The sequence below is a fragment of the Salminus brasiliensis genome, chromosome 14 (assembly GCF_030463535.1).
Source record: "Salminus brasiliensis chromosome 14, fSalBra1.hap2, whole genome shotgun sequence".
In the NCBI taxonomy this organism is placed as follows: Eukaryota; Metazoa; Chordata; class Actinopteri; order Characiformes; family Bryconidae; genus Salminus; species Salminus brasiliensis.
Window position 1 is genome coordinate 15,694,979 of NC_132891.1, and position 27,075 is coordinate 15,722,053.

Below are 27,075 nucleotides of genomic sequence, written 5' to 3' on the forward strand. Positions count from 1 at the left end.
AGGGTGCATAACCAATAAGTAAAAAAGACAATATAGAGTACAGGGCGTTCAGGAGTGAATGCTGAGGTAGACCAGTCTGGTGTTGTAAACAGCATAACATATGTAAACAAGATCTACAGTGCAGTAATGAGTACAGCAGCTAGTGTTCAGGTAGAGAGAACAGTACACAGCTTAGTTACAGTACAGAGGGTTCCAGTTAAAGTGCAAAGTGCATACAGTCCCTGAGCTAGTGGAGCTCAGTGGGGATATGAAGAGAGAACTGGAAGGATCACAGTGATCTGTAGCAGTCTGAATGTGTGTGTTGTGGTTATTTCTTCTGTGCGGTTATTTTTAATGTGCTCTTCAGAGAACCATGTAAAATCATTTACCATGGTATTTAAGAACGTATCTGTTACCATGCAGCATTTCTCAGCCATCCTCTGTCATCATTGGTCAGTTTCTGACCACGCTACATGACATGCATTGACATGCTAGAGGCCTGCTACTGTGAGTGGCATGGTTGCGGGTGTATCAGGCACAGCGGTGTTGCTGCGGTTTTTACACAGGTCAGGGTCACAGCTTGGCGTAGAGTGGTCCATCACTCAAAACTACTAGCACGAGCCAGTAAGAACCTGACCAAGGATGAAGGCCTAGATGCTTGCTAAGGGTGCCTACACACTAGACAGATCAAGGGCGGCGTGGATAGATGCATACGCAAAATCCAGCGGGAAACAAGATATTTGGACTTGTAGGCTAATAATAGACCAGAATACAAAGACACACTGAGCCAAGTTTTTGTAGGATAACAATGAGATGCACTTTTTTTTTTACAAACTCCATGCAGTTCATTTATACGTTTCCAGCTGCTCATGAACACACTCCTACATACAATTACGCCTGGATAAATACATTGAAATATAGACATAATCTTTGCTTAGATAAGCCACCGTAGCTCTGTCGTCTTTTAATGGGATAGCAATAGAGAGTAAATGGGTCAAATGAATTTGTTTCCATAGATAAACTAGAGCTGTAGTCTATAATTACTGGAGGAAGCACTTAGCGCAAGAGAGAGAGAGAGGCAGAGAGAGTGGGGGGAAGAGAGTGGGGGAAGGGGGGGTGTAATTAGATTGGTTTGGCGTTTGTTTGTTCATTTATTGGTTTGTTTGTGGTCGTGCGCTGGCGCTTTGCCCGGCTCTCGCACTGCTGCAGTGGCTGAGGGCGCTCAGTCGGGTTCCGCGTTTGCCCCGTTTAACTGGCTTCCACATGCTCTGTCCAGTTTTAATTAGAAGGTGCATGTCTCGTTAACATTTCAACATTCAATTAAGGAAGCACTGGAGCGCGCGTAAAATCCCCTCTTTCGCTCGCTCTCGCTCCCTCACTCGTGCTAACCGCCTCCTTTTCTCCTCTCGCTCAATTATTTGGCTTTCCTTTTAATGTCTCAGGACCTACATTTGCACACACACACACACACACGCCAGCCCCTCCCTCTTCCCGGTATAATGTGTAGATAAACCTTGCCAATGGTAAAGTGTGTTTAATGAGGCCCATTTTTCAGTGTGAGGTCCAATAAGCTGCAGTGCAAATGAACCTCGCCTCACCAATGCTAATCCCATATTAAACCCACCGTGCATCCACCGCACGTAATGGCCATCATTATCACTATAAATCTGCTCTCAGAGGCCTAAGGACTGCTGCGGATAAGGTCACGTCGCGTAGGTGTGTGTGTGTGTTTGCGCGGGAAACCACACACAAGCGTACGGTAGGCCACAGCAGACCTAGGTGTTAGTATTCGGACGCTCTTGTCCTTGCGGCCTGTCTCGTGTCGAAGTAGCGTGATGAGATGTGGTTTGACGGACAGGTGTTGTGCCCCTCCTCTTTCACAGAGAGCTCCAGGCCAGAGAAGAGAGAGATCAAATGCCCTACCCCTGGCTGTGACGGCACCGGTCATGTGACAGGACTGTACCCTCACCACCGCAGTTTGTCAGGCTGCCCTCACAAAGACAGGATCCCACCAGAGAGTGAGTCAGCATTACACACACACACACACACACACACACACATACATACAGGGTCTGTATCATGAAAAGAACATTGTATGTTTAGCCCCACCCATTCATGTTAGTTGTAAGGTGTGTTTCATCCTGAACAGCTTTTTGAATGAGGCACAATACAGGTTGGCCAATCTGGACAGAGGTCATTTACATATGCATTCTTAAAAATAAAGGCAGAGAGGAATTTTTAAAAGTGAATTAGTCTTAGACCCCAAGTTTTTTAGTCTTAGTTTAATATATCTGGACAAGTTGAAGCCACATAAAAATGCAAGATACAAATCCCATCCCTCAGACTATTTCAGGAGGTGGTCAGAGATGCATTTGAGCCATGTTATAGCAGTGTAAACACATCCGTCTCTTCAAGACACGTTCAAGAGGCAAAGCCTCTCCCAGTAATACAGTAATTGCTGCTGAATTTCCATATTTACTCCCATACAGCAATTGGATTTCAGTCCAACATAAAATTGTGCAAGAAACAATTGCAGGATATGGTCGCTTTAAGTACTGTAATGCTATTCATGTCTATACAATATTTTGGTCACACTTTATTTATTATTATTGTGGAAGAGTATTAGTCTTATCTTCTCAATGCTAGTCATTTTCATACTCCCTGGTCCTCTGTGTGTGATTGGCTGTGTGTGCAGTCTTGGCCATGCATGAGAATGTTCTGAAGTGCCCCACACCTGGCTGCACAGGACAAGGCCACGTCAACAGCAACCGCAACACTCACAGAAGGTATGCAGTGCATGATGATCATTCACACTTACATTGGCTACACATGCCTGCACTTCGACTGCATTTTCACTGAGTCTCTGTTCTCTCAGTTTGTCGGGATGTCCCATCGCCGCTGCTGAAAAGCTGTCCAAGAGCCACGACAAGCAGCCCCACCTGACCCAGCCCATGAGTGAGCAGCCCAAAGGCAGCCCCAACTCCGACAGAGTGCTCAGGTCAGTCATTTGTCCCAGTCAGGCTTTCTTACTTTTATACGGTGATCAAAACAACAAGCCTCTCCTGCATAGCATAGTTTTGAGTTTCTGTGCTCTAAAGTATGTACTTGTAAGGCTGTACTGGTAACAGAATTTGCATACTCATAATAATAACAATATTAATTAGGGTCCATATTTGTACCATGCACTGCTATACTAAGGCACCTGGTCAAATTTACACATATTTTATAGATTACTTTATATATTCACTATATGACAAAAGTATTGGGACACTTGCTCATTTATTGTTTTTCCTAAACCAAGGGTATTGGGAAATGGTTTATCCTGCTTTTATTGGAGTAACTGTCCAGGGAAGGCTTTCAACTAGATTTTGGAGCACTGCTCTACCCAGCCAGGTGCTTTATACCCCTCTGACTCATGCCTGGCATTAAGCATGGTGCCAAAGGGTCAATGTTTATCTGCTCCAGATAATTCTATTCTATTGGCAATACTTCTCTACAAGGACTGGACAAGTTGTGTGTGCGCATTTGCACATCTGTGTGGGTGCAACTTAAAGCAGCTGAATGCATTCAGTAGTAGGGGTGTCCACAAACATTTGGACATATATGTATATACATTGTCCAGTATTAAAAAAACACCTATATACACTTAGATTAATGTGCAGATACATTAAGTTATCAGAAACTGATGTAACGTTGGTTATTCATATGGAAATGATACACCTTTGAACTTTCATTGCATTATTTTTCCTGTTACTACGGTAACTCGGTTAACTGACACCAGACACAGGCCTGCCTCAGTCGCATCATTAGCTAATTATCAACCACCTCTTGAGCTGAAGCAGGTGTGTTGGTGCAAGGAAAACACAAAGCTCTGGAGTGCAGAGTGACTCCAGGTCTAGAGTTGAGTCTAGAGTCCAGTCCAAAAAAGCAGGAGCAAAACTTCATCCGTGGCTCTTCAAATAAACACTGCAGAATTCAGCCAGCGTAAGCACTTACTTCACCCAGCAGTTGGCCTGGTTTCCTGCCTGCCCTGTGACCGCTCTCCTGTGTCAGCAGGACGTCGATCAAACACACCTGCCACGGTTGGTTTACCCGGCCATCAATCAGAGGGCGAAAGCCACTTACCGCAGCGCGATTGGCCGGGCCTTTCTGAAATGCTAACCCCCTTTTTGCCCTTTCTAATAGAGAACAGCCTAGCATATCACTGCGAGTTCAGATGCCAGCCCTGCGACTCTAATTATGCCGCAGATAAGCTAATTAATGGACTTAGGGAGCATGGAGTATAAGAAAAATAATTACTTTCCTCCAGGAAGCGCGTCTGCATGTCAGTGGAGGCGATGCGGATTGTGGCGCACAATAAACGGAGTCTTCTCTTATTGGTATTATTATGATTCAAATGAGCCTCAGTGTGGCGCGAGAGCCCATTAGGAGAAGACAGGGAGGTCACCAGAGAAACCTCAGAGTGTTCCGCATGCCACCCTGCTCTAATGGGAGCACAGCGGATTAATGAAGGAACACGGAACACAAGGAGCAATGCACGGTGTGTGTTCGGGTGTGTGTGTTTCTGTGGATAAAGCCTGTCTTCTCCTACTGCTCTGCTTTTGTGTTTTGGCTTTAAATCTGTTGACACAGTTCAGCACAAGTTACATCAGTCACAGTGTTAGAACACACACACACACACACCAGCGCACACATACCTACACGCCATCATGCAGCTTTTTGTTAGGCAGTGTCAAAGGGGCTGTGGCCTACACTGTTATTATGTTTGAAGTCCACTCATAGCCTTTTAATGCTTTTATAATCTGTGTTCAAAAACATCATAATTCATTTTTAAATGACCTTTTCCAGCTTCTCATTAAACAGGCTTTTGGTACTAGCTAATACATGGTCCCTGTCAGGCAAAAACTTTACGTTCTCCGTTTTTCACTTTCTGACATGATTTGAATCTGTTCTTTGTGTTGTGTCTGAATTCTATAATAAATGGACCAATAGAAATGCTCAGAATTGACAATGGATAAAATATTTGCCATCATTTTAGCTGCCTGGTCCATTGTAGTTCTAACTAACATTCAACTTAATGTCTATTAAATGCAAGTTGAATGTAAACGATTGTCTATTTAATGAATTAGGTTAAGGGTTAGATTCAATAGACAGTTATTTACATTCAGCTTAGAGGTCGGTTGCATTTAGTAGGCATTCAGTTGAATGTTAGTTGAATGTCGGGTGAGCATCTACAAGGAATCTACAATGGACCATCTAAGTAAAGTGATACGAAATCTTTTTACACTGACTTCCATTATAACTTAAGAGGGTATTTGTCCTTATCCTGCAAACTTGAATTTGGATAGCCAAGTTTTTTGCGTGACAGCGATGATATATAAATGACCTCTGTTCTAAATTGGCTCAACTCAAAAAACAGAGTGAAACAAACTGTTCACATTGGATCAGGTTCTTAAAACCTGACCCTACTTTTTGTGTTGTTTGGTAAGTGCAGCAATGAAATTGCTGAAAAAACAGTAAACCACATGGTATGAAATTTCATTTTTATTCATTGTGAGAAGACCTAAAAGTGAAAGTAAAAGAATCCAGATATTCAGATATTCATGTTTGATCTATGTTTCTGACTTGAATTCCTTTAAAATATAACAGAGCATCAGAATTTCATTTTTCCTCAATCCGTATCTGCTTTTATCTGATTGGCTGAGCCAAGTTATGTGGTTTTAAAATGGGGGTGGTGCGTTCAGAGAATCTGAGCTTTTAAGCTTCAAAGACCAATACATAAAAGCCAATTGTAGCTATGTAATAAGATGATGTCCCGGTGCTGTTGTGGCATTTATTTGATGTGTAAAGCATGTGACCTAAAAAAGCTAAAAAATGTACATTTTTATTGCGAGTGTTTCACAAACCGCGGCGGACAAAGCACGCATACCCTTTCATTGCTTAAGCAGAAAGTCAAGGGCCTCTATTCATATTTCTGCTTGAGTTCAAGTAGAAAAGTACTTGATTTTTAAATGACTTTGTGTGGCTGCACACATGACAAGTACAATTTATTAAACAAGGCAAACTGTTTTTTTTTTCATGGCAAATTGCTGCACATCATAGCGTCTGTAATTCTTATATGCTACAGTACAGGCAAGGCTTGAAAGGTTTTACTAAAATGTGCAATGTGATTGGTTTGTTTCTATTTCAAAGTGCACCATATATTCCTTCAGAGTGATGAGTAAATTCTCATGCCGCAGGAAGTGCAGTAGTAAAGTACATGCATGTCCCTATTGTCTACCACTGGTCACAACCTTTTTAATCAAGCAAACACACAAATAGCAAAACATCTCACACCCCTTGCATTATATCATTTTACAAGTTAAAGGGGATATATAAAGCTATATATGTTTCTACTTGAGCCTGTATACAGAATATGAAGTATTCTAGTAATAAATTAATAAATGAATGATAAAATTATAAAATAAAGCAGAAAGGTAATCTAGTAATAAATAAATATGTATGTGTACATAAAGTAGTTAAAGTTATTAGTTTAATTAATAAATTAAATTATATTAAATTAAATAAATTAGTTACTTTATAGTGAAAAGTAATCTAGTAATAAATATATAACTTTAAAAATAAAATCAAAGAAGTAATAATATAGTAATAAATGAATTAATTACTTAAAAAGCTAAAGAACTAAAGTAAAATAGTAATAAATTAATTAATCACTTTAAAAGTAAAGAAGTAAACAATATATTAATACATTATTGACACGTTTCCATATTATGGCTCCTTTATGGGTTTTCTAAAGCACCTGTAGAGTGGAGCTGATGGATCTGTGGGTGTAGCAGTGACAGGCCCATCAGGACCCTCTGCTCTTCAGGAAAACGAAGCCAGTTTTAAAGCTTATGAATTCCATGCTCTACAATATGCAAATGTGCCCCGTGCTGATAAGACACTATTTAATCCAGCTCTTCTTCTCTAGAGTGTGTTTCTCTACCCCCACCCCCACCCCTCTCTCTCTCTCTTGCTCTCTCTTTACTTTCATTCTTCTCTTTCCTTCTCTAGCAGCCTGTATCACTCTTTGCTTTGTCTGTTTCCTTTTCTTTTGCTCTCTGTCTAAAGTCTAAATTCGGCCCGGTCTCCAGATATTTCACACTCAATTACAGAATGTCTGCCTCTTGTTCACTCTCTTCTCCTCAGAAGCTGCTGACTCTTGGGAAAGAAATAACTTAGAAGAACTTCATATACAATCTTGAGCAAGAATCAATTAGAATTGTTTGGTTTTGGCTCTTTAAAATGAGTGCTTCTGAACACAACACAACACAGAATTACACTGCCGTCTCTAATCTGAAATAATGATTTAAACAAAGCTAAACCTGTGTGCCAATAACTTCAGACATAGGTTTCCTGTAGCTGATGGTCTCTTTTAGGGAGTTTAACCCGTTCCTCTGTACAAAACAGATTCAGTTCATGCATTTCTTGCTTGAACAGTTTGATCTGGACAACATCATAGCATTTTAGTGAGGCTGAGGTTAGGACCTTGACTGCATTTTTTGGGTTCATGTACGGTTGTGTAAGTTTTGGGTTTAATAACAAAGCTAAATCACATTTACATAATAAAAAAAGCTAAGATCTGATTTACTTGCCTTATGTGCAAACTGAAAATGTACACACTGAGTGTTAGATTTGCCACACTGGAAAGAAAGAAAACAGGTAAAAACCTTACGATAATATTTAGGTCCTTGGGTTGCCAGAGCCTTCATTTGTTTGGTCAATTGTCCTGGGAGTCAGGGTGGAGCCCAGTGCATTTCAGTCTAGACGTTTGCATGTGTGTCCCATCTTTTGATAAGATGAGGGTCTGTTTAAGATCAAAGTGAGATGATCCAGAAAGTTGGTGTCCAATGTTGGGGACTTGTAATTCGGAGGCCTCAAATTTGCAGCACAAAGAAAAAATTGGCAAGTTATGCAATTTATTGGCGTGTCTGTTTCACTGCCCATGGTGTTAAGGTTTGGTTTTAAATGAAACATTTAATGTTATTTAAACGTATACGTTTAGAAAGAAAATTATTATGATATCATCATATTAACATATGACATGTCACAAGATGTTTCAAAGGTTGTGAGATTTCTATTCTAAAATTATATTGGGAAAATGTGGTTTTGGGGGAGGGGGTTCGTTTCTCCATTGAAGCCTCCACAGACATTTGTGTGCACCTCTACCAAGTCTATTTTATTTTGGTAGAGGTCATGGCAGGTTACATTCTTGGGAAAGTTGAACCACCAAAAAATTGTTTGGCTTGCCAAGCAACAGCGATATATGACTATGTGGTTCAGTGTTTAGCTGTTAAGAGTTCTTGTGAGGGTTTTTAGCATAATCTGGAGTTATTAACCAATTTATCAAAAGTTTGCTGGGAATTGTGTACATTGTCTAATAATACCAATTTCTAAACCAGTCTCAACCCCCTCCCTTTCTCTCCTGTCCTCCATGCAGACCCATGTGTTTTGTAAAGCAGCTGGAGGTGCCGCAGTTTGGCAGCTACAGGGCCAGTCTGGTGCCCAGCACCCCACGTGCTAATCTGGCTAAGGAGCTGGAGAAGTACTCCAAGGTCTCCTTCGATTATGCAAGCTTCGACGTGCAGGTGTTCGGCAAGCGCATGCTCGCTCCAAAGATGCACACCAGCGAAACCTCACCCAAAGCCTTCAAATGTAAGCGAATGCGATCACGAGTCCTAAAAGCCTCTCAAGGGACAGCTTACCCAGTGGCGGACGTGATTAGGAATACTAATAATCAGCTGTGATTAATTAAGCGATCCCCTGTTTCTTCACAGCCAAGCCTCCATTCCCCAGAACCTCTCCCCCGAGCCCCAGCTTGCAGAGCGCCTACGGGAAGAGCTCGTCCAGCGCACATGACTACTCCCATGATGCAGAGGCTGCACACATGGCCGCCACGGCCATCCTAAACCTGTCCACTCGCTGCTGGGAGAGACCCGAGAACCTTAGCACCAAGCACCAAGACAAGGTACAGACCACACACACTTCTCACTAGGGGTTTACCTTACAGTGACTCACAGACCTATTACAGTCTTCAGAATAGGTTGCATAGAGATTGGACTTGGGCATCATCATATGTCTGGGCTTCCTGTGTCTATCATTTCAAAATAAAAGCCCTAGAGTTTTGTTATTACAATTTCATGGCATTTCATACAATTCTGAAGCAGCGGTGCCTTTTTATGACCCTTATTGGCAAGTGTTTTGGTGAGTGGGCAATTGTTTGGGAAATGCTTTGTTGTAATTCACAGAAAAGAAATATCAGATTTTGCTGGGATTCTATGTGATTTGATGTGATTGTTTTGGCTCGATTCAGACTTATTTTTTATAAACAGAAGCTGTTTACATAGTAAGGCAATTCCTCATTTTCTAATAGTGTTATAACCCATTATAATACATTTTTATTGCAAAAGATTACCAAATAAATGTCATTTCAAAGCCTACAACCCCAAACCTAACCTCGAGGCCAATGCTTTGATGCATTTTCACACCAGCAGCCATTAACTTCACAATATCCTAGGGACACAGTTCACAGTTGCGGAATTGACAATGAAACCAACACATCAAGCTTTTTACTAGATTGCCACTTATTGAAGATAGTAGGATTCCATTTATTTTTGTCAAAAAATGAGCACACACTGTACTGAATATAAGTCATGAAATATGTTGTGAGCATTCCAAAATTCCAGTGCTGCTGTATCGCGACCTTGAGAGCAAAGCATCGTGGTGAATTACCACAGTAAATGTGAAAAGAGACCTGTAGTACTAGCCTGGCACATTTCCACACACGCACAATTGACAATACACACACAAAGCATTCTGTACCGACAGTACCCACAGTGAGCCAAAGCTGACATCAGTCACTGAGTAGGTCTAAAATCAAGCTGTTCAAACACAGGCTCCCCACGGAGCAGCAGCGAAAAGGTGTGCTAGCATGCGCCTGTGTGAAAGGAGGGGATTCAGTATCAGGCTGTTATAAATTTATCATGAGACGGAGTGGCGCGCTCCGCAAGACTGGCTGCTGTTGAGGCCTGGTTGCGTCACCTCTCCCCCTCTCCTTTCATCTATCCCTCTTTCTCTTCACTCTCTCCATCCTCCTCATGCTGTTATTGCATTAGGCTTTCCCAGGATTACCCAGGACCAGGTGTGCTGTGCTCTTTTATTCATTATTTCCAGTAATGGGAGGATGAATGCAGGTCATTGCTTTTTGTGTAGTCAAAATGACTAAATTCTCTTTCTTTCTCTCATACTCTTTGCTTTTTCTCCCATCCTCTTTCTCCATCTGCCCACTCTCCTCGTGTACATGCTGGGAGTTTATACTGTAATTGTACAGGCTCTCTCCCTATTGTGATTTTTTTCCCCCCTTCTTTTTTCAAAAATCCCTTTTTTTCCCCTCTCAGCGGAGGGGAGTGACCACTTCATCATTTTTTTCGATTTGCTGCCATGTTTTTAGCGGAGGGGGATAAAAGGGGAAGATTAATGGGCTGAGAGGCCCACTGGCTCGCACTAATCAGCACACGGACGCTCTGGGATCAGCCACCTGCCACGTGGGCGCCTCTGCCGCTCCTTAACACACTCAGCACTCTACGCACACTCCCTCAGCTTGTGGTACACAACATAGGGCATGTTGGCATGTACTGTAATTAAACTCCCTTTCAGCTCATTAAATTAATAACACAATATATCTTGTAGTAACAAAACCATGCATCTCCAGAATTAATAACTTTTTTTTCTTTCTTTTTTAATTTTGCTCCACTTGTCATGAGGTGTTCACACACTGCATGTGAATTATGCAGAAAATCTGCATAACGATTATAGTATATCTAGATTACGGAACCTTTACTAAAAACAGCACAGGGTTGGACCATTTGTAAACAAATCATTGGTGGAAAAACAATAATATGAAAAAATCAAATATCCAGATTGTCTTGCGTTTTAAAATTGGTGATCCAGTCTCCAGGTAGTTAGCTTAACCTGTAAAAGTCCCAGACCCAGTTTTGAATATTGATTCAATATTAATGAATCAGTTATGTTAATTGAGCAGCTCATTGATGTTTTTTCTTATTGTGATAAAGAGGCCACATGGCTTCTTCTGTAAATATTTTAAGGTTAAAATCACATATGTTGCATAGATCCCAACAATTGAATTACTTGTATTACATCATTTTGTTCTATAAATGATATCTGAACTGGTTATTAAAGCATTTGAATGTTTAAATGTGTTGGACCAGACCTTTAGATGTGAAAAACACAATTTTAAAATTAGCTGGTATTTTTCTAATGAGGTCCTATGTACACACATTCACACTGCCCTGTGACTGCATTCGGGATTATATGTCACTTAGCGGCTTCACTTTAAAGTAAAGGACATTCACACATCTTTTAAAGGGCTGATGACACATAGTTAACACAAAATGGAAAAAGGTCCCGCTTTCTATTAAGTGTCCCTAATAAACTCTGTTGTAACACATGAACAAAATGCAACTGCTGGTGATGTAGTCGCTGTTACAGTTGTGTGGTTTGTGTAATTACAAAAATATCTTTACATTAACGTACAACAAAGTGTAACGTTTTACAGTCTACTGTAAAGTTACTGTTTTTAAAATGTACATGACATCTGATTCCTATGTAACAATTTTTACAACCTTGTTTTGGTTTTGACCACTAGAACATGGAGATAGAGGTAGATGAGAATGGTACTCTGGACTTGAGTATGAAGAAACCCATAAAAAGGGAGGGAGGCCCGCTGAGCACAAGTCCCGGGGTGCGCTCCCCTGACCTCTCTTCATCATCCTCATCATCCCTGCACCATGGTAGCAGTGGCATTTCACCCCACTTACAGGCCTACAAGCAGGAGGACTGGGACGGGCCTCTGGACTACACCAAACCCAATCGACAGCGGGAGGAAGAGCTCGATGAGGTGAGACTACTGGCGTTTGGGTTGTTTTGCACTTGACTTTCATCTCAAGGTTGTTGAGATGAAACTAGAGGTTCAAACACGGTTATAAGATGCAGTATTGATTAATTGAAAGCAGCAGGTTCTACTTAAAAGACTTTGAAAGACCTAACAAACTTCAGTTTCAGTGCTAGTTCTCACAGCTGGCCTCACAGCGAGTTTTCTTTGGAATTTTGCTCAGTTTTAACCAAATGAATTGCCTTTCCACATGCTTACTGTGGGTGTTCTGTGTGTGTATTTCTGTTTGTGTCTGCAGATGGATCACACAGGCCAGTCGTTCGCCTCCTCTGACCCAGAGGACTGTGACATGGGGCAGGAGTGTTCAGAGGACAGGAAGTACCCTGGGGAGGTCACCACACCTAGCTTCAAGGTCAAATTTCAGCCCAAGGAGTGCAAGAAAGAGCTTCTCATGTAAGTGGCTTCAGCTGTTTGTTTGTATGTTTCCTCACATTTTAGTTGATGTAAATAAGTGTAGTATTCGGTTTGTATGCCAGTACAAGAGGGAGTGTTATTCACAGAAGATCATCACATCCCAATTCGATTCACAATAGCACACAAGCTTGAATGGTCTGTTGCTTTTTTACAGCAGATTTGTAAAGCCATTACCTCTGGAAACATAGCAAAAATCAATTTCTTCCACAAAAAAGTAGTTCCTGCAGCGCGAACTAAAATGACCATTGTTGTTACTTATCAAAGTCAGTGGAATGAATCAAATATGGAAAAATATGCTGGTGTCAGATCTAAAACAAGTAAAATGATTTTCTATTAGATTGTGTGGCCACTGTTTTTTTAACCCACTGGAGAATTTTGCATACCTTCTTAAAGGCACTTGCATATTAGATAATAGCCACATGTGTGTGAAGGTATACTCTGACACTTAACCTGAAAGATTGAAGTCAGATTTTAGAGTCTTCGATTCACAAAAGTACTGGAATGTAAAAATAGCATAGTATATAAATGACAAGAGGCAAAACCATAGAAACACAAATCCACCAATTACTGATGGGAGGGAGATGATAGACACACAAGTCCACCGGTAAAACACGGCTAAAGAGGCAGAGACGAGTACCTCAACCCGTCTTCATAGTCTTGTAACTCCAGGTGTGAGTCATGTACAATCTACGCAATCTATGCATTTGAAAGGCAGAACTCCCTTTTTCCGTGCTTTTTATTTTCGCATATTAATAGAAACAGAGAAACATCAAATGTGACACACCAGCACGTTTGTAGACTCTAGAGGGTTAATCTGCATTGTTTTCCATTATCCCCGCCAGTGACTAACTCCTCATTTTCTTATCTACTTCTCTGTGTAGGTGTCCCACTCCTGGCTGTGACGGCAGTGGCCACATTACTGGAAACTATGCATCCCACCGCAGGTAGGATATACTGAAGTACACCCCATCCACCAATAATACTATCTTGCCAGGGGTGTGCCCACTTCTGACTAGTCTGCCTGGGTTTAACAGTGCCAATTTCAACAAACTATACAGATTTTTTTCTTGCCTGTTTTCCACTTCTGGTACTGACAAGGGACGTTCTGGGCTCTTTCTTACTTTCCTGTCTTTCTTCCCCCTCTCTTTGCTTCTGACTCTCAGCCTGTCTGGGTGCCCTCTTGCTGATAAGAGCCTTCGGTCCCTCATGGCAGCACACACGGCTGAACTCAAGTATGTGCTCCACCTCTACCTGCTTGCCTTATTCTTCTTTGCTAAAATGCTAAATGCTATTTACTTCCTTTTCCCACTTTTACCTGTCGTACATGAAGCCAATATATGGAAACCAACATTGGGCATTAGTCTTAACAGAAGAAGGATATATGACCTATTCATGCTCCACCCACAAATGCACTTCTTTATTATTCCTTGTAAAAGTTGTATTGCGCAGAACTTTATAGAGACTTGGGGCTTATAATTTTTTACCTTGGGGTCTATAGATAGATCATAGCGATATTGGTTAGCAGAATGGCTTATTAACCAACAATGACAAAAACAGCACCTATACCTGATGTAGGCAAACATAAAAAACGTAAATGCACAAAAAATAAAAAGCATTAAAATAAATAGTTCTGTCCAAGAAAACATACTAATAATGAATAAGTGAGATAAAATTATTATAACTTACATTTTTTATAGCATTTCTTTAGTTTGACACTTTAAACCACTCATCATAGTCCAGGCTGAAGCCCAGCTACTTGTTATTATGATAGAAACAGAGCCCTCAAAGCCTGTGCTTAGCTTATCAGAAGTTTATCCTTAAAATCTTCTAAACCTATACCCAGTCTAGGTGACGGCTTGATGGAGCAGCATTGTGACCAGAAGGTCACCGGTTTGATCCCCTGAATAAACCGGACACAATAGAAGTGCCTACCACACTGAGCATGTATCCTCACGCTCTCTTTAATGCGTGTGTGCTCACTAGTGTGTGTATGTGTGTGGGGTTAAAGGCTTAGGTGAAATCCCTATGTGAGCAACATCTTCTCTCTTAACACATTAATAAAGAATTAATGTGATAAATGATTAAAACCACATTTTTTAAACACATTTGCCTAGATTGACACTTCAATAACCCACCGTAGCCCAGGCTGAAGCCCCGCTGCTTGCGTGCTGTGTGCTATTATGATAGAAACTGAGAGTGTTGCCCTGTCATTTAAATACAGCTTAAATGACCTTTAAAGTGGTAAAGTCATTTTATGTTGCTGGTATTGAACCCACAACATAAAAGTAGAAAAGGCCCAACAGTAACAACTTGCTGGGTCTGGGTATCGAACCCACAACGTAAAAGTAGAAAAGGCCCAACAGTGGCAACTTGCTGAGCCCAGCTATTGAACCCACAAAATAAAAGCAGAAAAGGCCCAACAGTGTCAACTTTCTGAGCCCAGCTATTGAACCCACAAAATAAAAGCAGAAAAGGCCCAACAGTGGCAACTTGCTGCGCCTGGGTATCGAACGCAGAACGTAAAAGCAGAAAAGACCCAACAGTGGCAACTTGCTGAGCCTGGGTATTGAAACCTTTCATTAACAGCCCAGTGCAGGGTGAGGGTGCATGATTTTGCTCGAAGGCCAACAGTGGCAACTTGCTGAGCCTGGGTCTCAAACCCACAACACTGTTATCAATAGCCCAGAGCTCTAACCACTGAGCCACCACTGCCCCATAAAACACATTTTTCTTTAGTATTAAATTCAAGAAAAAGTAATTGTCCAATCACAAAACAGTTGCTAAAAAATTGGGTTCTGTATTGGCAAGAACCTGGCAATACAATACAATCAAAATACAGCTATCATGATTGAAAAAAAAAACTGTGGATTTTTTAGATTTCAAATTTAGGTAAACTGTATTTTTATGAAAGTATATCCATTATAAGCATAAAATATGAGTAAAAGAAAAGTTTGCTTTTTATCCAATCAGAACAGTGAGATCTGAAGACAGAATACAACACTGCTATCTAGTGGTCTACTGGCCGCCACCAATCTTTGCAAATTATTTTATTATAATTATAAAAAATTGATACAGCATTGCAAATCAGGATATCACGATACTTTGCTGTATCAATATTTTCATACATCCCTATAGAAATGCATGCGTTTGCAGGTGGAGCATGAATAGGTCTGTTTTAAGCTTAAATTGAACTTCTATAGGATTTTAATAGATGTTGAATACAGTTCCAAATGAAGTAATCCTTTATCTTTGACCTTGCTTGACCAGGTGCCCCACCCCAGGATGTGATGGTTCAGGCCACATCACTGGTAACTACGCCTCTCACCGAAGGTATGGCTAGTCCCACAACCTCTCTGACACACATACACAGACAGTCAGACACACATGGCAGGACAGAAACATTTAGAGTGAGACAGTGATAGCTGTGACAGGACTCAACACATACACAACACATGCAGTAGGCCAGATATGACCCTTCCCTGTGAGTAACCAATGCCTTAGAATAGGGAACAAAACTTACAATGGGATTTGTGTTTATGCATGCTATTTGCTATTTGATTACTTTCCTGGCCAGTTCTCTGTGCTGTTCCCCACTCTTCTGCTTGCCTTGCTTATCTGCTGCATCTACCTGTATTGTTACTTGAATTTGGCCTGTCGTATTTGGCTCAAATGATTACTTATGTCCAGTGGGCTGTAGTCCTAGGCCGGTATTGCTTTCTGGCTACTCTCATCATGGGCTGCATACTCTCTGTTTTCAGTTTGTCTGGGTGCCCCCGTGCCAAGAAAGGCGGAATAAAAACGACCCCCACCAAGGACGACAAGGAGGACTCCGAGCTTTTAAAGTTCGTACCGTGTAGAAAGGCTTTTACAATACTGTACGGTATTGTATAGTTGGGCTGTTAACTTTAAAACCCAAAGGAAAGGGATATATACATATATATTTAAATATACAGTATATATCTGCAGTCTTATGCAAACGTTTGGGCACTTTGGGCCAAATGCCACATCTTTTTTTTTTTTTTTTTTTTTATTTAATGAAGAGGTTGTAAATACAGCTTGTGTAGACAGTTACTTAGTCATCTTTAATAACATTGATGTGGGATACACAAAATTTGGACACCCTGAGATTTACTGACAGTCTCAGACCTTAATTAGCAAAACAGGCCCGAGGCATGTCACCAACTGTCATTAGGGACTGTCATCAGAAAGAAAGTTCCAACCTTTTTAAATTCTCTGACTCCTCAAACCTTGTAGTATCAAACATGGGCTACCCTAAGCATCTGTCTCAAGATCTAAAAATGAAAGAAAGACTATGAGAAGACAGCCAAGTGTTTTCCGCTTCTCAGGGGAACTGTGGAAGACCAAGGGAAGTCTTGTACACTGTTAAATGGACAAGATTCTTAAAGAACTTTTAGAGGTTCTTAGATTTGAAACTGGAGGAACGTTCATTAAGAACCATTCAAGAAAAGCTTTGAGAAGAAAGAGGTTTCTCGACAGTTTAAAGTGATCACAGATTTAAGATCTTGTACTTTTGTACATGAGTAGCCCGAATATCATCTACACTGCTAAAATGACACCCTTTAGAGGTTCTTCAATTAGAAACAGTTGAGAAACTTCTTAAGGTGCCTTTAAGAAACCTTCTTCTAAAAAACATAAATAACCTTATAAGGTTCCTTGAAAATTTCTAACCTCTAAAAGGTTCTTCTTCATTTAACAGAATTCATTCAAATGAGTGCCTTGAGGAACCAGATTTTCATACAGAGGAGTCCCAAAAGTTCTTATAGGCACCTCTAAGTGAGTTCTCAGAGGAGACCTTAGATTCTTGGAGTAACCTTGTGGTTCTTCCCAAAACTACTCGTGCTTGACAGAGAGAGAACTACTCGTATGTTCTGCCATGAACCTCCTAGTTGCATTGGCCATACTGCACAGATGGAGGTAAGAATGCATTCCACAAAATACCAGCAAATCCTGGATGCTGAAGCTGAACGAAGGGATGGCTTCTACAAAAGGATAGTGATGCACAATATGCCTTGAAACCACCATGAACACACACTGGAGCTTTTGAATGGCTCTCACAGTCCCCTACCCTTCACATCATAGAAAAATTGTGAATGCACGTTAATCAAGCTGTGCATGCAAGACGGGCCCATGAATATCTCAGAACTACAATCCTTCTGCAAAGGAGACTGTGAAATTTTCCAGTGACAAGAACCGAAAGACTTCTAGCTGCTGCAAAAAGCATTTGCAAGGTATGATTTCTGCCAAAGGGGATGTCACTAAGTCCTGATTCTGTAAAGTGCCCAAACTTTTGCACAGGCCATTGTGTTCTAGCTGTTTTTGCTCATTCTCAATGAAACAAAAAAGCAACAAAAGGTGTCATTTGACTAGAAGGTGTCATTGGGTCATTGCTTTTGCATAAGACTGTATATATATTTATATTGCACAGCAGTACATAGTATTATGATGAATATTAACTAAATACATGTTCATCCTTTTAGCAGATTTCAACAAACTGACAACCACCGTAGTACACTGTAGTGTAATGCAGTTTAGCACTCTCAGACAGAAGCTGGCTGCACTGCCATAAACATGATCAGAAATCTTAACCCTATGTGAATGTGCATGCATGTTGTTTCTTTTGGAAATTTAAGGCCAGTGTACTGGGCAGTGTAAAGTACTGCTTGCCTTCGGTCTGCTCAGGTATCACCTTGGTTTTTTACCACAAAACTAATTCATATGAAAATTGGCCAGGAGTGCAGAAATATTCACAGCTCTGTGATCGTGGTGCATGATAAGTATACTAATTGCGGTGTTCAGTGCTAGATAAAAAAGAAATGCAGAGCTAATTGGTGTAATTGAAGGGGCAGTTTCAAGGTGATATTTCTGACCAGATGAATGCTCTTGCTGTTAACCTCTTGGTCATCTGACCTGACGTTCATAAACTCATCACATTCATTCAAAATCAGCGCCCCTAAACGCCCCCGTCTCTCTTGTTTTCTCCTTCTTTCTCTTCCCTTCCTCACCCTTGTACTTTCTTCTGCGCTGTCCATCGCCACCTTCTCTCCTCCCACTCTCAGGTGTCCAGTGCCAGGCTGCGACAGCCTGGGCCATATCAGCGGGAAGTATGCGACTCACCGCAGTGCGTATGGGTGCCCGCTGGCTGCCCGCCGTCAGAAAGAGGGTTTGCTGAATGGGACGCCTTTCTCCTGGAAAGCCTTCAAAACGGAGGGTCCCACCTGTCCGACACCAGGCTGCGATGGGTCGGGCCACGCTAACGGCAGCTTCCTTACCCACCGAAGGTACAGTCCTGTACAGACCTGTCATTTTATAGAATATTATTATTTATGTATTTTTTTATCTTGAGGTGGACTTTGGTTCTTTGGCTGGTTGAAAGGTTCTTCTGAAAACCTTTTAATGGTTCTATATAGCCCCACAAAGGTGTCAACAATTGTGAAAAAAAACTTCAGTGCTATACAAATGGCAGTCAAGCAAAAACCTAAAAGCCTAAAACAGATTTCCATTTTCTTCTATTTTTTTGCAAAAAATTGCATTGTCTTCTATTGAAAGTTAAGAAGGCTTTTCCATCTCCTGTAAAGTTGCCATTTTGGAGATAGCCTTATTCAACCTGCAAGCCTTAGTCACACCACACTTGCCTCAAACTGACATAGCTAAAAACTGAAGTAGCAGTAAACCTGAAGCCTGACTTTTTAGTAGTCTTTCTACTTTTACAGATGATAATATCCTGTACATCGTCAGAAACCACAGAAGCATATTTCAGATTACTAAAGAGAATTTCTTGTTATTTTTGCTCTGCAGTCTCTCTGGCTGTCCCCGGGCCTCTCTGGCTAAGAAGAAAGCCAAGTTTCCGGGAGAGGAGTATCTGAGCACCAAGTTCAGAGCTAGTGATGGTAAGAACACTGTCTCTGTCCCTGCCCTGTCTCTTTATTATATCATTTTCTCGCTTGCTCTCCTCATTCGAAATAGTCAGTTGATCCACTTTTTTCTCTCTCCCTGCAGTGCTGGATAATGACGAGGACATTAAGCAACTCAATAAAGAAATCAGCGATCTCAGTGAGTCCAACAATGAGATGGAAGCTGACATGGCCAACCTGCAAACACAGGTTAGCCATTCATTTGATCTTACTACCAGGGTTAACAGGCCATGTCAAGGATTTTGGGGACGTGGGGATTGCTATTGAATGTAACTAGCTGTTTGCATCCAAGTGATTTAGAGAAGTCCACCCAGGTGAATGCAGTAGTTGTTATCTGCATGCAGAAAATTTCACAAATGTAAGTCAAACTGTCAACACAGACGGCCCTGTTCAATTTAACCACCCTCTTTTTTGATTGTCTGTTTCAAGAGAATATGTCATGATGAGTGGAGCTTATCTGCTAAAGTTGAACATTTTTATCAGTTTTTGTTTTTAAAAAACACAAGCTGTGGTGAAAGATAACGCAATCTGTGGCAAACGCAGTACGAAATGAGCAGGACCCGTGGAAAACGCTACATGGAGTACAGAGCAGAACTTTTAAGGATTTGAGGTGTTGCACAGTAGTGCAGCAATGTAAGCATTTGCCCCAATAATTAAGAGGCTAAGAGCTGGAGCCCCAGCAGTGCAATAGCAGTATTTTTGCAGTGATTCATTCATTTCGAGTCATTTCATTTTCAGTAATAATAAAGCATACAGCTATACCTTCACTGGGATAGCAATGCTAGTATTATTTTGCATAGTCAGTTTAAAGTTTAGTTTATTTATATACTGCTTTTGACAACAGGTGAATGTAAGATCCTGGGGCTCCCTTGAAGTGATAGCAAAGAACCTTAAGAAGACTAAAAAGGGGAATCCATTCTTCTCTGGTTGATACCAGATGGCAAAACCATCAACACAAAAAAAGCATACAGAAACTACAAAATGGTTAACGTATATACAATAATTATAAATTTTAACGTGTCATGTTAATCTCTAAAATGGCAACTTTACAGGAACAGGAAAAAAACTCCTTATCTGTTAATGGGAGTCTATGTTATTCCAAGCCATTTATAAGCATTTCTACTGGTTTATTCATAATATAATATTGATATCCTGTAACAAACAACTGCCAGATTCACTTTATGTCAAAAAATGTGGAGAAAATGTTAGTTATGCTAGTGGTAATGGCTTAAGTTAAATTCTATGCAGATCAATCTTTTCATACAGAAAAGTGGAGCATGCTGGTGAGGTTTTGTGCCTTAAACCACACAATGAAATGACGATTAGTTTAACTTCGTTACCACCATGTAAACAAATCGCAAATGACATTATGTGTATATGTGTATACCCCGTAGATCTCATCCATGGAGAGGAACCTGAAGAACATCGAGCAGGAGAATAAGATCATTGAAGAGCAGAATGAAGCACTGTTTATGGAGCTGTCAGGACTGAGTCAAGCCCTTATACGCAGCCTGGCCAACATCCGTTTGCCACACATGGTAAGCTGCTGCACTTAAACACACACATACACACACATAAATACACCCAGCACGAGTTTGTAGTAGCATGACCTGGCTCAACTTCCACTGTTATTGTACATAGTCCCTAATCCCTAAACTGCATACACTATATGTCCAAATGTTTGTGGACACCCCTTCTAATGAATGCATTCAGCTACTGTGTCAGCACACATTGCTGACACAGATGTGCAAATGCGCACACACACACACACAGCTTGTCTATATAATAGGTTCATGAAAACAAACTTATGGGCACCATGCCTAAAGCATTGGGCTCCCAGCATTGAGCTGTGGAGCAGTGGAACTGTGTTCTCTGGAGTGGTGGTGCTCCGTCCACTACTTTTGGGATGGGCTGGGGATGAGGTGGGGTGGTGATCATCCAACATCCTGTCCTCACTAACGCTCTTGTCGCACATTCCCACAGCAGCACTCCAAAATCTAGTCGAAAGGCTTCCCTGGACTCTTTTTTAACACCCCTGATTTCAGAAGAAACAATGAATGAGCAGGTGGCCCAATGCTTTTGTCCATATAGTGTAAATTGCCCTACTTCACCATACTGGATGAATAAAACCCAGCAGCTTTAATACGGTTTACATGATTAACTATTGTTATTCAGTAAACGCATATGCCAGAATGACGCTGTTACAGCGCTGTAACACTGCACTTTTCAAAGAATGCGAGTCATTGTGAGAGATTTCCATATACCCTTTTCGCATCGCAGGCACTAATTTCCTCTCTCACTTCTGAATCGCAGCAGGAGCCGATCACCGAGCAGAACTTTGAAAGCTATGTGAGCACTCTGACCGACATGTACACCAATAAAGACTGCTACCAGAACCCAGAGAACAAGGCTCTGCTGGAGACCATCAACAAGGCCGTGAAAGGCATCAAGGTTTGACTCCTGCCTGTGGGGCTGCCCCCTAGAGGCGCAGAAGAGAAACGACGTACACAAGGTTGAAGAGCGTGCGTACGAGTGGTATTCACACACACAAAAAGGGCATTCAGGTTTTTTTTTGTTGTTCCTTTTTTTCGCTTAATTTGTTTATTTATTTTGAACAACAACAGCCTTCATCCCAGGGAGCATTCTGTGACGAGAAAAGAAGATATATATAATAAATATATATATACATATTATTATAAGGACCAAAATCCACAAAAAAAGCTGCTGGATTGAAAGGATGAGCGGAAGAAAAGAACGGAACCAAATCCTTCAGTTTATTTTATTTTTTTTTTTTCTTTAATCCAACGGGTGTTTTTTTTTTGGCACCTTTTGTTTTCAACTTTGGCGATTTAACGAGGGAAGGAGAAGGACGCAGAAGAGAATCCATACTTCAGCAACTGTCAGGAGACGAAAGAGACTGGTCCTTGTGGACGAAAGCAAGAATCGTCCTTGTGTTGCCTGTGGGAGGCTACTGCCCCTTTATCAGCGCAGACACACACACACACACACACATACACTCTCAGTGTAGTGAATGATCCTATCCACAGGCTGCTGAGACCCAGCATAGCGCTCATTATAATCCCCCAGGGGTAAAGCAGGTATGCAGCATTTTACTTGTTCTCCATGGGCTTTGATTTGGCTGAGGCACTGAAGCAAACTGGAGGAAGCAAAAAACCTGTGATATATAAAAAAAAAGCTGTCTCAGAAACACACACACACACACACACACACACACATAGACACACACAGACTTGCTAGGGCTGCACGATATGAACACTAATATGAATTCTAGTATTGCAATTGCATTGTTGCGTAATGCTCTGTGATATGGCCAGCAATATACTAAAATTGAATCTGGACTTGTGATTGGTCAAGACGCTCACAAAGCGTTATTATGACTGGTCAGAGGGTTCATTCGCATATCGCAGCTTTCTGCATTTCAGTACTGTAAAAGTCAGCACCATGATAATGATGACGTTAAAAATCATCAAATGATTGAACTATTGAGCAGCTCTTAAACACACACACACCCAAACACCCACACATACACACATACACATCATCTGCACATGGTTGAGAATCCAATGTAGGTCGTTTAATCTGTGTGTTTGCCCATATCTGGACTTATTTATTTATTTATTAAGGTTTGAAGTACGTTTGGTCGGCAGAAGCACTGGTTCTTTCCTGTTCATTTGCAATATTTATGCTAGAGTAATATAATGTATTTTTTCTCCTCAGTCCAATCCAGTTCTAGATAGTTCTAATTGTTATATTTATAAAAAAAAAAAAAAGAAAAGAACTTGAATTGCACTTCTTTCAGTGAATAGTTTTGAGTTTTTTTTAATTATCACTGCTCTTTAAATTATTACTGCTGTCATTTCCTTTTTTTATTACCGCTCTCTGAATCTGTCATCTATCTAACCTTTATTTAGTTTTCTCTTTTTTTTTAATTCACCTGTTGTGGAAAGAAAAATGCTGAATCCTCCATTAATAACATTAATATAAGAATGAAGAAAAAAAACACAGATGAAGATACGCCATCCATTTTCTACTTTATTTTCTTTGACGATAGATTTTTAAAACCTTTTTAAGTGCAAATATTTTTAACTGATAAAAGGGTTTGATAATTTTATAAGGTTGCCATTTCTTTATTTTTATTTTTTCTTCTTTGTTTTTTTGTTTGTTTTGTTTTGTTTTGCATTATGTTCCTTTTGTTTTCGGAATCCTGATATACCCAAGGCTTATGGAGAATTCTAATATGTATTTATTATTTATTCAATATTTATGAACTAATGAACTGTGATAAGGTTGTACTGTATATTTATTTTGTAACGTGTTTGTGACGACTGAGTCTGAGTAGTCTCATGTTGAAATAAAGACACATAAATGATGCTCGGACGAGAGGAAAAAAACGACGTATGATCATCGGGGTCTCCTTAAAATGCCAGCAACACTTCCCATGGGAATGTAAAGACAAAAAAAGAAAGCAATTCTGCGGATCATCCTGTGAGTTCCTGCAGGAAAAAATGGAGATTGATTCTTCTTCAGAGCTTCTTTCACAGACATTTAACATGTCAACATGTTCTCAGTATGGCCCAAGATGTTCCTTCTGTCCAGTATGGTTTATTAATATATATTGCCGATGGATTACTTTTCTGTCTTTTGATCTGTACAGACATTCTGGACGCTATATGGACAGTTCTGTTCTTGTTTTGTTTTTGTTTTATTTAGGATGGGGAGGGTGGGGGGTGGGGGGGGGGGGTGACTGGGGTTACGGTAGAACATATGAAATACCTTGAGGGAAACTTTTGAACCACAGAGTCCTTACTCAGCTAGTGTCCGATAAGCATACACCCTTGTAGCCTTATTCTTGATTCTTTTATTTTTGAAACGCACAAAGTGCCACTAACCCACGCTTTCTTTACCGACTCCGCCCATTCAGCGACCGCACCAATCTCGAGTCATGTGACCATGGCATAAGACGTGTGGTGTTCGTTACAGTTGCCTTTATTCCTTTACGCCGAGATGGCCATAGCTACACTATATATACATTCTGTATAAAAAAAGACTTAAGACTATATATAGAATATAAACATACATATATTTTTCCAGTGTAATTGTTAACTCTTTCTCTTATTGTAGCTTATCAGAGAAATGATATCTTTTGAAAAGCTGTATTACTACCAATAGGAGACAAAAAGAAAAAGAAGAAAAAAAGACCCATTTTACTGTGGTGGCAGGATACAATGTGTTTTATAATATGTAAAGGTACATTTCTAAAAATCTACAGATGCTGAGGTTGTTTGTAAAGTTTCCTATTTTGGGGCTTGTTTCCGGTCCACGGTTGTTTTGGGGCTTTATCTGTGTATGTTATGCTCATGTAAAACGGGGCCGTGGTGAAAAATGTAACAAAACAAAAAAAAGAAAGAAAAAAAAGAGGTAGTCCGTCCTTAGCCTGTCGTAGTGTTAAACGGTCGCAGTTGTATCTGTGAAGATGCATCGTAGTAACTTCATGGTGGTCCTGCTCTTAGTATTGTTTGGTGTTGTGTCAGTTCTGGTGGGACGAGCTAGATATTTATCTCCGGCGCCAACCATGACACCAAAAGTAGTGTGTGATTCATATTAGAGCGTTGTGAAAATGAACGTCGTGCCTCCTTATATTGCCAGAACGTCACTCTCGTCTCCAGCTATAAGGCCGTGCTGTAGAAATGGTATCGTTCATTAGGTGTTTTACGGAAGCGATGTACCGGACAGAGCTTGTGTGCACTTTCAAGATTGTTGAATGCCAGCTGATGACCTTTCAGCCAAAACCTTTAGGTGAAAAAAAAGAAAGAAATACTAAAATACACAGAAGACTATTAGCTAATGGATGTCTATCGATCACACCAAAACGAGTGGGACAAAATGCATATGTCTTTTTTTACGTGTTCGTTGCTGTTCAGTGTAAATCTGTATTCGTTGAAATGTAGAATTCCCTTTGAGTCAGCATTGGGGCAGTGTTTGAGGCTGAGATCGGGTGAGATTAGTTAGGCCTTCGTGCCAGAACTGGTCTGAACTGGTCTAAAAACTGGTCTAAACTCAGAGCGGTGGGCCCACTTTGGGTCAAACCCGGGGTGTGAAACTGAAAAGAAAGTCAGAAAAGCAGAGGTTGAGCATTTGCTCCGAGATTGCCATTGATATGCAGTTCAGCGCCTCTCGCTCTCACACCCGGAGAATGGAGGAGACGTTGGTTGCATAAATTTCTGTCCATTTCATATAATGTCAGAACCTTCCCTGGCCTCATCCTCTCCTTCTCCGTAACCTTTCCCCAGGAAAGATGTGGAGCTGCATTTGAATATGAAAGTGCTCTCAAAGGCTCTGCTTTAAGAGAACGCTGGAGGAGAACATGGAGAATAGAGTTACTCTGCTGATCTTTCTGGTGTAGGACTAGCTCACCTTTGAGGCAGTTTTTTTTTCAACCTAATCTCTATCTGCTGGTGTTCTTATTATGGACAATAATTTTCCTGCACTTAAAATAGAACAGAAAACCTATTGACTCGAAGCCTGTTGAGCTGTTCAGCACCTGTCTGTTGGCTTCTATTGTTTAGGGTAAACAAGCTAGGTCTCCTTCTATGATTTCTTTAACTTAGAAGGTTAATGTGTTTGTCCTCCAAGACACGAGAAATGCCACCACATCTTTTCAACCTGCTGCTAACGCAACATGCGTGGAGGAGAACACTAACTGCCAATTCTCTTACATCAGCTAACAGACAGCCTGCATTGGCTAGCATCACACTGAGTGATGGGGAAGAGGAAGGGCCATAATATCCACTCAGAGGCAGTGAGGCCAGTTGTGCTGTCTTGACTCCCAGCCATAGATGGCTGTGGAATTGTTGGTGATCAAACTCAACAACAGGGCATAAGGCTTAGATAGCTGCTCCATTCGGTAGCTCTCATATAGAATTTTTTTGTCCGTGGTGATTGGCTGTATGCTAGAGATTCAGCAGATTAGGTTGAAAAATGCTGAGGCTTTTCTGAATCTGAGGTTCCTAGTTCCAACAAACCTGCAGTTTAGCACTTGGGCTTATTAGCTAGTCCTTGTCAAGATGGATTAGGATTTTGTAATGCAAGGAAAACACATAAACGTCCAGTGAGTAGACCGATCGGGAGCGACTGGGACCAGAATGAAAGGATCCATGCTAAACATTGATATCTGCTTATTACTACTGACATAAGTACCATAAAGCATGCATGAGTTCTTAAGCCTTTTTGCATGCAGTCCAACAGTAGTTGTCAGTGATAATAAGTAGCTATGAATATCATTTATTTTGAGCAGAGTGAATTTTAATAAGGGTTCATAATGTAGCCTCTTTCGTTTACTTTCCCGATTTAAACCAAATCTAAATATATAGCTCACTGAATTGAACTGCATGGTGTGGGTTTTGGGGGTGACAGATTCAGTACTGTATATGAAAGTATACTGTATATGAGAAATCAACCACATCTAACTAAGCATTCTTTGGCTACTTTCACAATACAAGCTTTACTCCTGAACTCAGCTCAGATCTGATCTTTCTGCCTTGACAGTCATGTAAATGACCCATATTTGACATGAGTGTAAAGATACAGCTACCCTGAAATGACCCGCCTGTGCAGCTTTAATACTTATCAGCACTGCTGACACTTAAAGACGTGTACTGTATAAAAAATCTGGGATCCATCAAAACTAAACCTCAAATCTCAGAAAATGACTTAAAACAA

The 27,075-nt window shown here is 40.8% G+C and overlaps 1 protein-coding gene across 3 annotated transcripts in view; it reads left to right on the top strand.

The window, feature by feature from the left end:
• myt1b (myelin transcription factor 1b) overlaps positions 1-24,062 on the top strand; it is a 52,840-nt gene extending 28,778 nt beyond the window's left edge. For 2 of the 3 annotated variants that reach the window (XM_072697094.1, XM_072697096.1), the window contains 16 exons: positions 1,863-1,997; positions 2,675-2,765; positions 2,855-2,977; positions 8,459-8,673; positions 8,796-8,986; positions 11,684-11,935; positions 12,228-12,382; positions 13,285-13,347; positions 13,567-13,635; positions 15,671-15,733; positions 16,162-16,245; positions 18,481-18,702; positions 19,220-19,311; positions 19,421-19,524; positions 20,730-20,873; positions 21,649-24,062. In XM_072697094.1, the coding sequence (XP_072553195.1) occupies positions 1,863-1,997; positions 2,675-2,765; positions 2,855-2,977; positions 8,459-8,673; positions 8,796-8,986; positions 11,684-11,935; positions 12,228-12,382; positions 13,285-13,347; positions 13,567-13,635; positions 15,671-15,733; positions 16,162-16,245; positions 18,481-18,702; positions 19,220-19,311; positions 19,421-19,524; positions 20,730-20,873; positions 21,649-21,792 (2,147 nt within the window). In that variant the 3' untranslated portion in view covers positions 21,793-24,062. The remainder of the gene's footprint in view (positions 1-1,862; positions 1,998-2,674; positions 2,766-2,854; positions 2,978-8,458; positions 8,674-8,795; positions 8,987-11,683; positions 11,936-12,227; positions 12,383-13,284; positions 13,348-13,566; positions 13,636-15,670; positions 15,734-16,161; positions 16,246-18,480; positions 18,703-19,219; positions 19,312-19,420; positions 19,525-20,729; positions 20,874-21,648) is intronic. The other variant, XM_072697097.1, reaches the window with a different exon arrangement.
• The last annotated feature ends 3,013 nt before the right edge of the window (positions 24,063-27,075 follow it).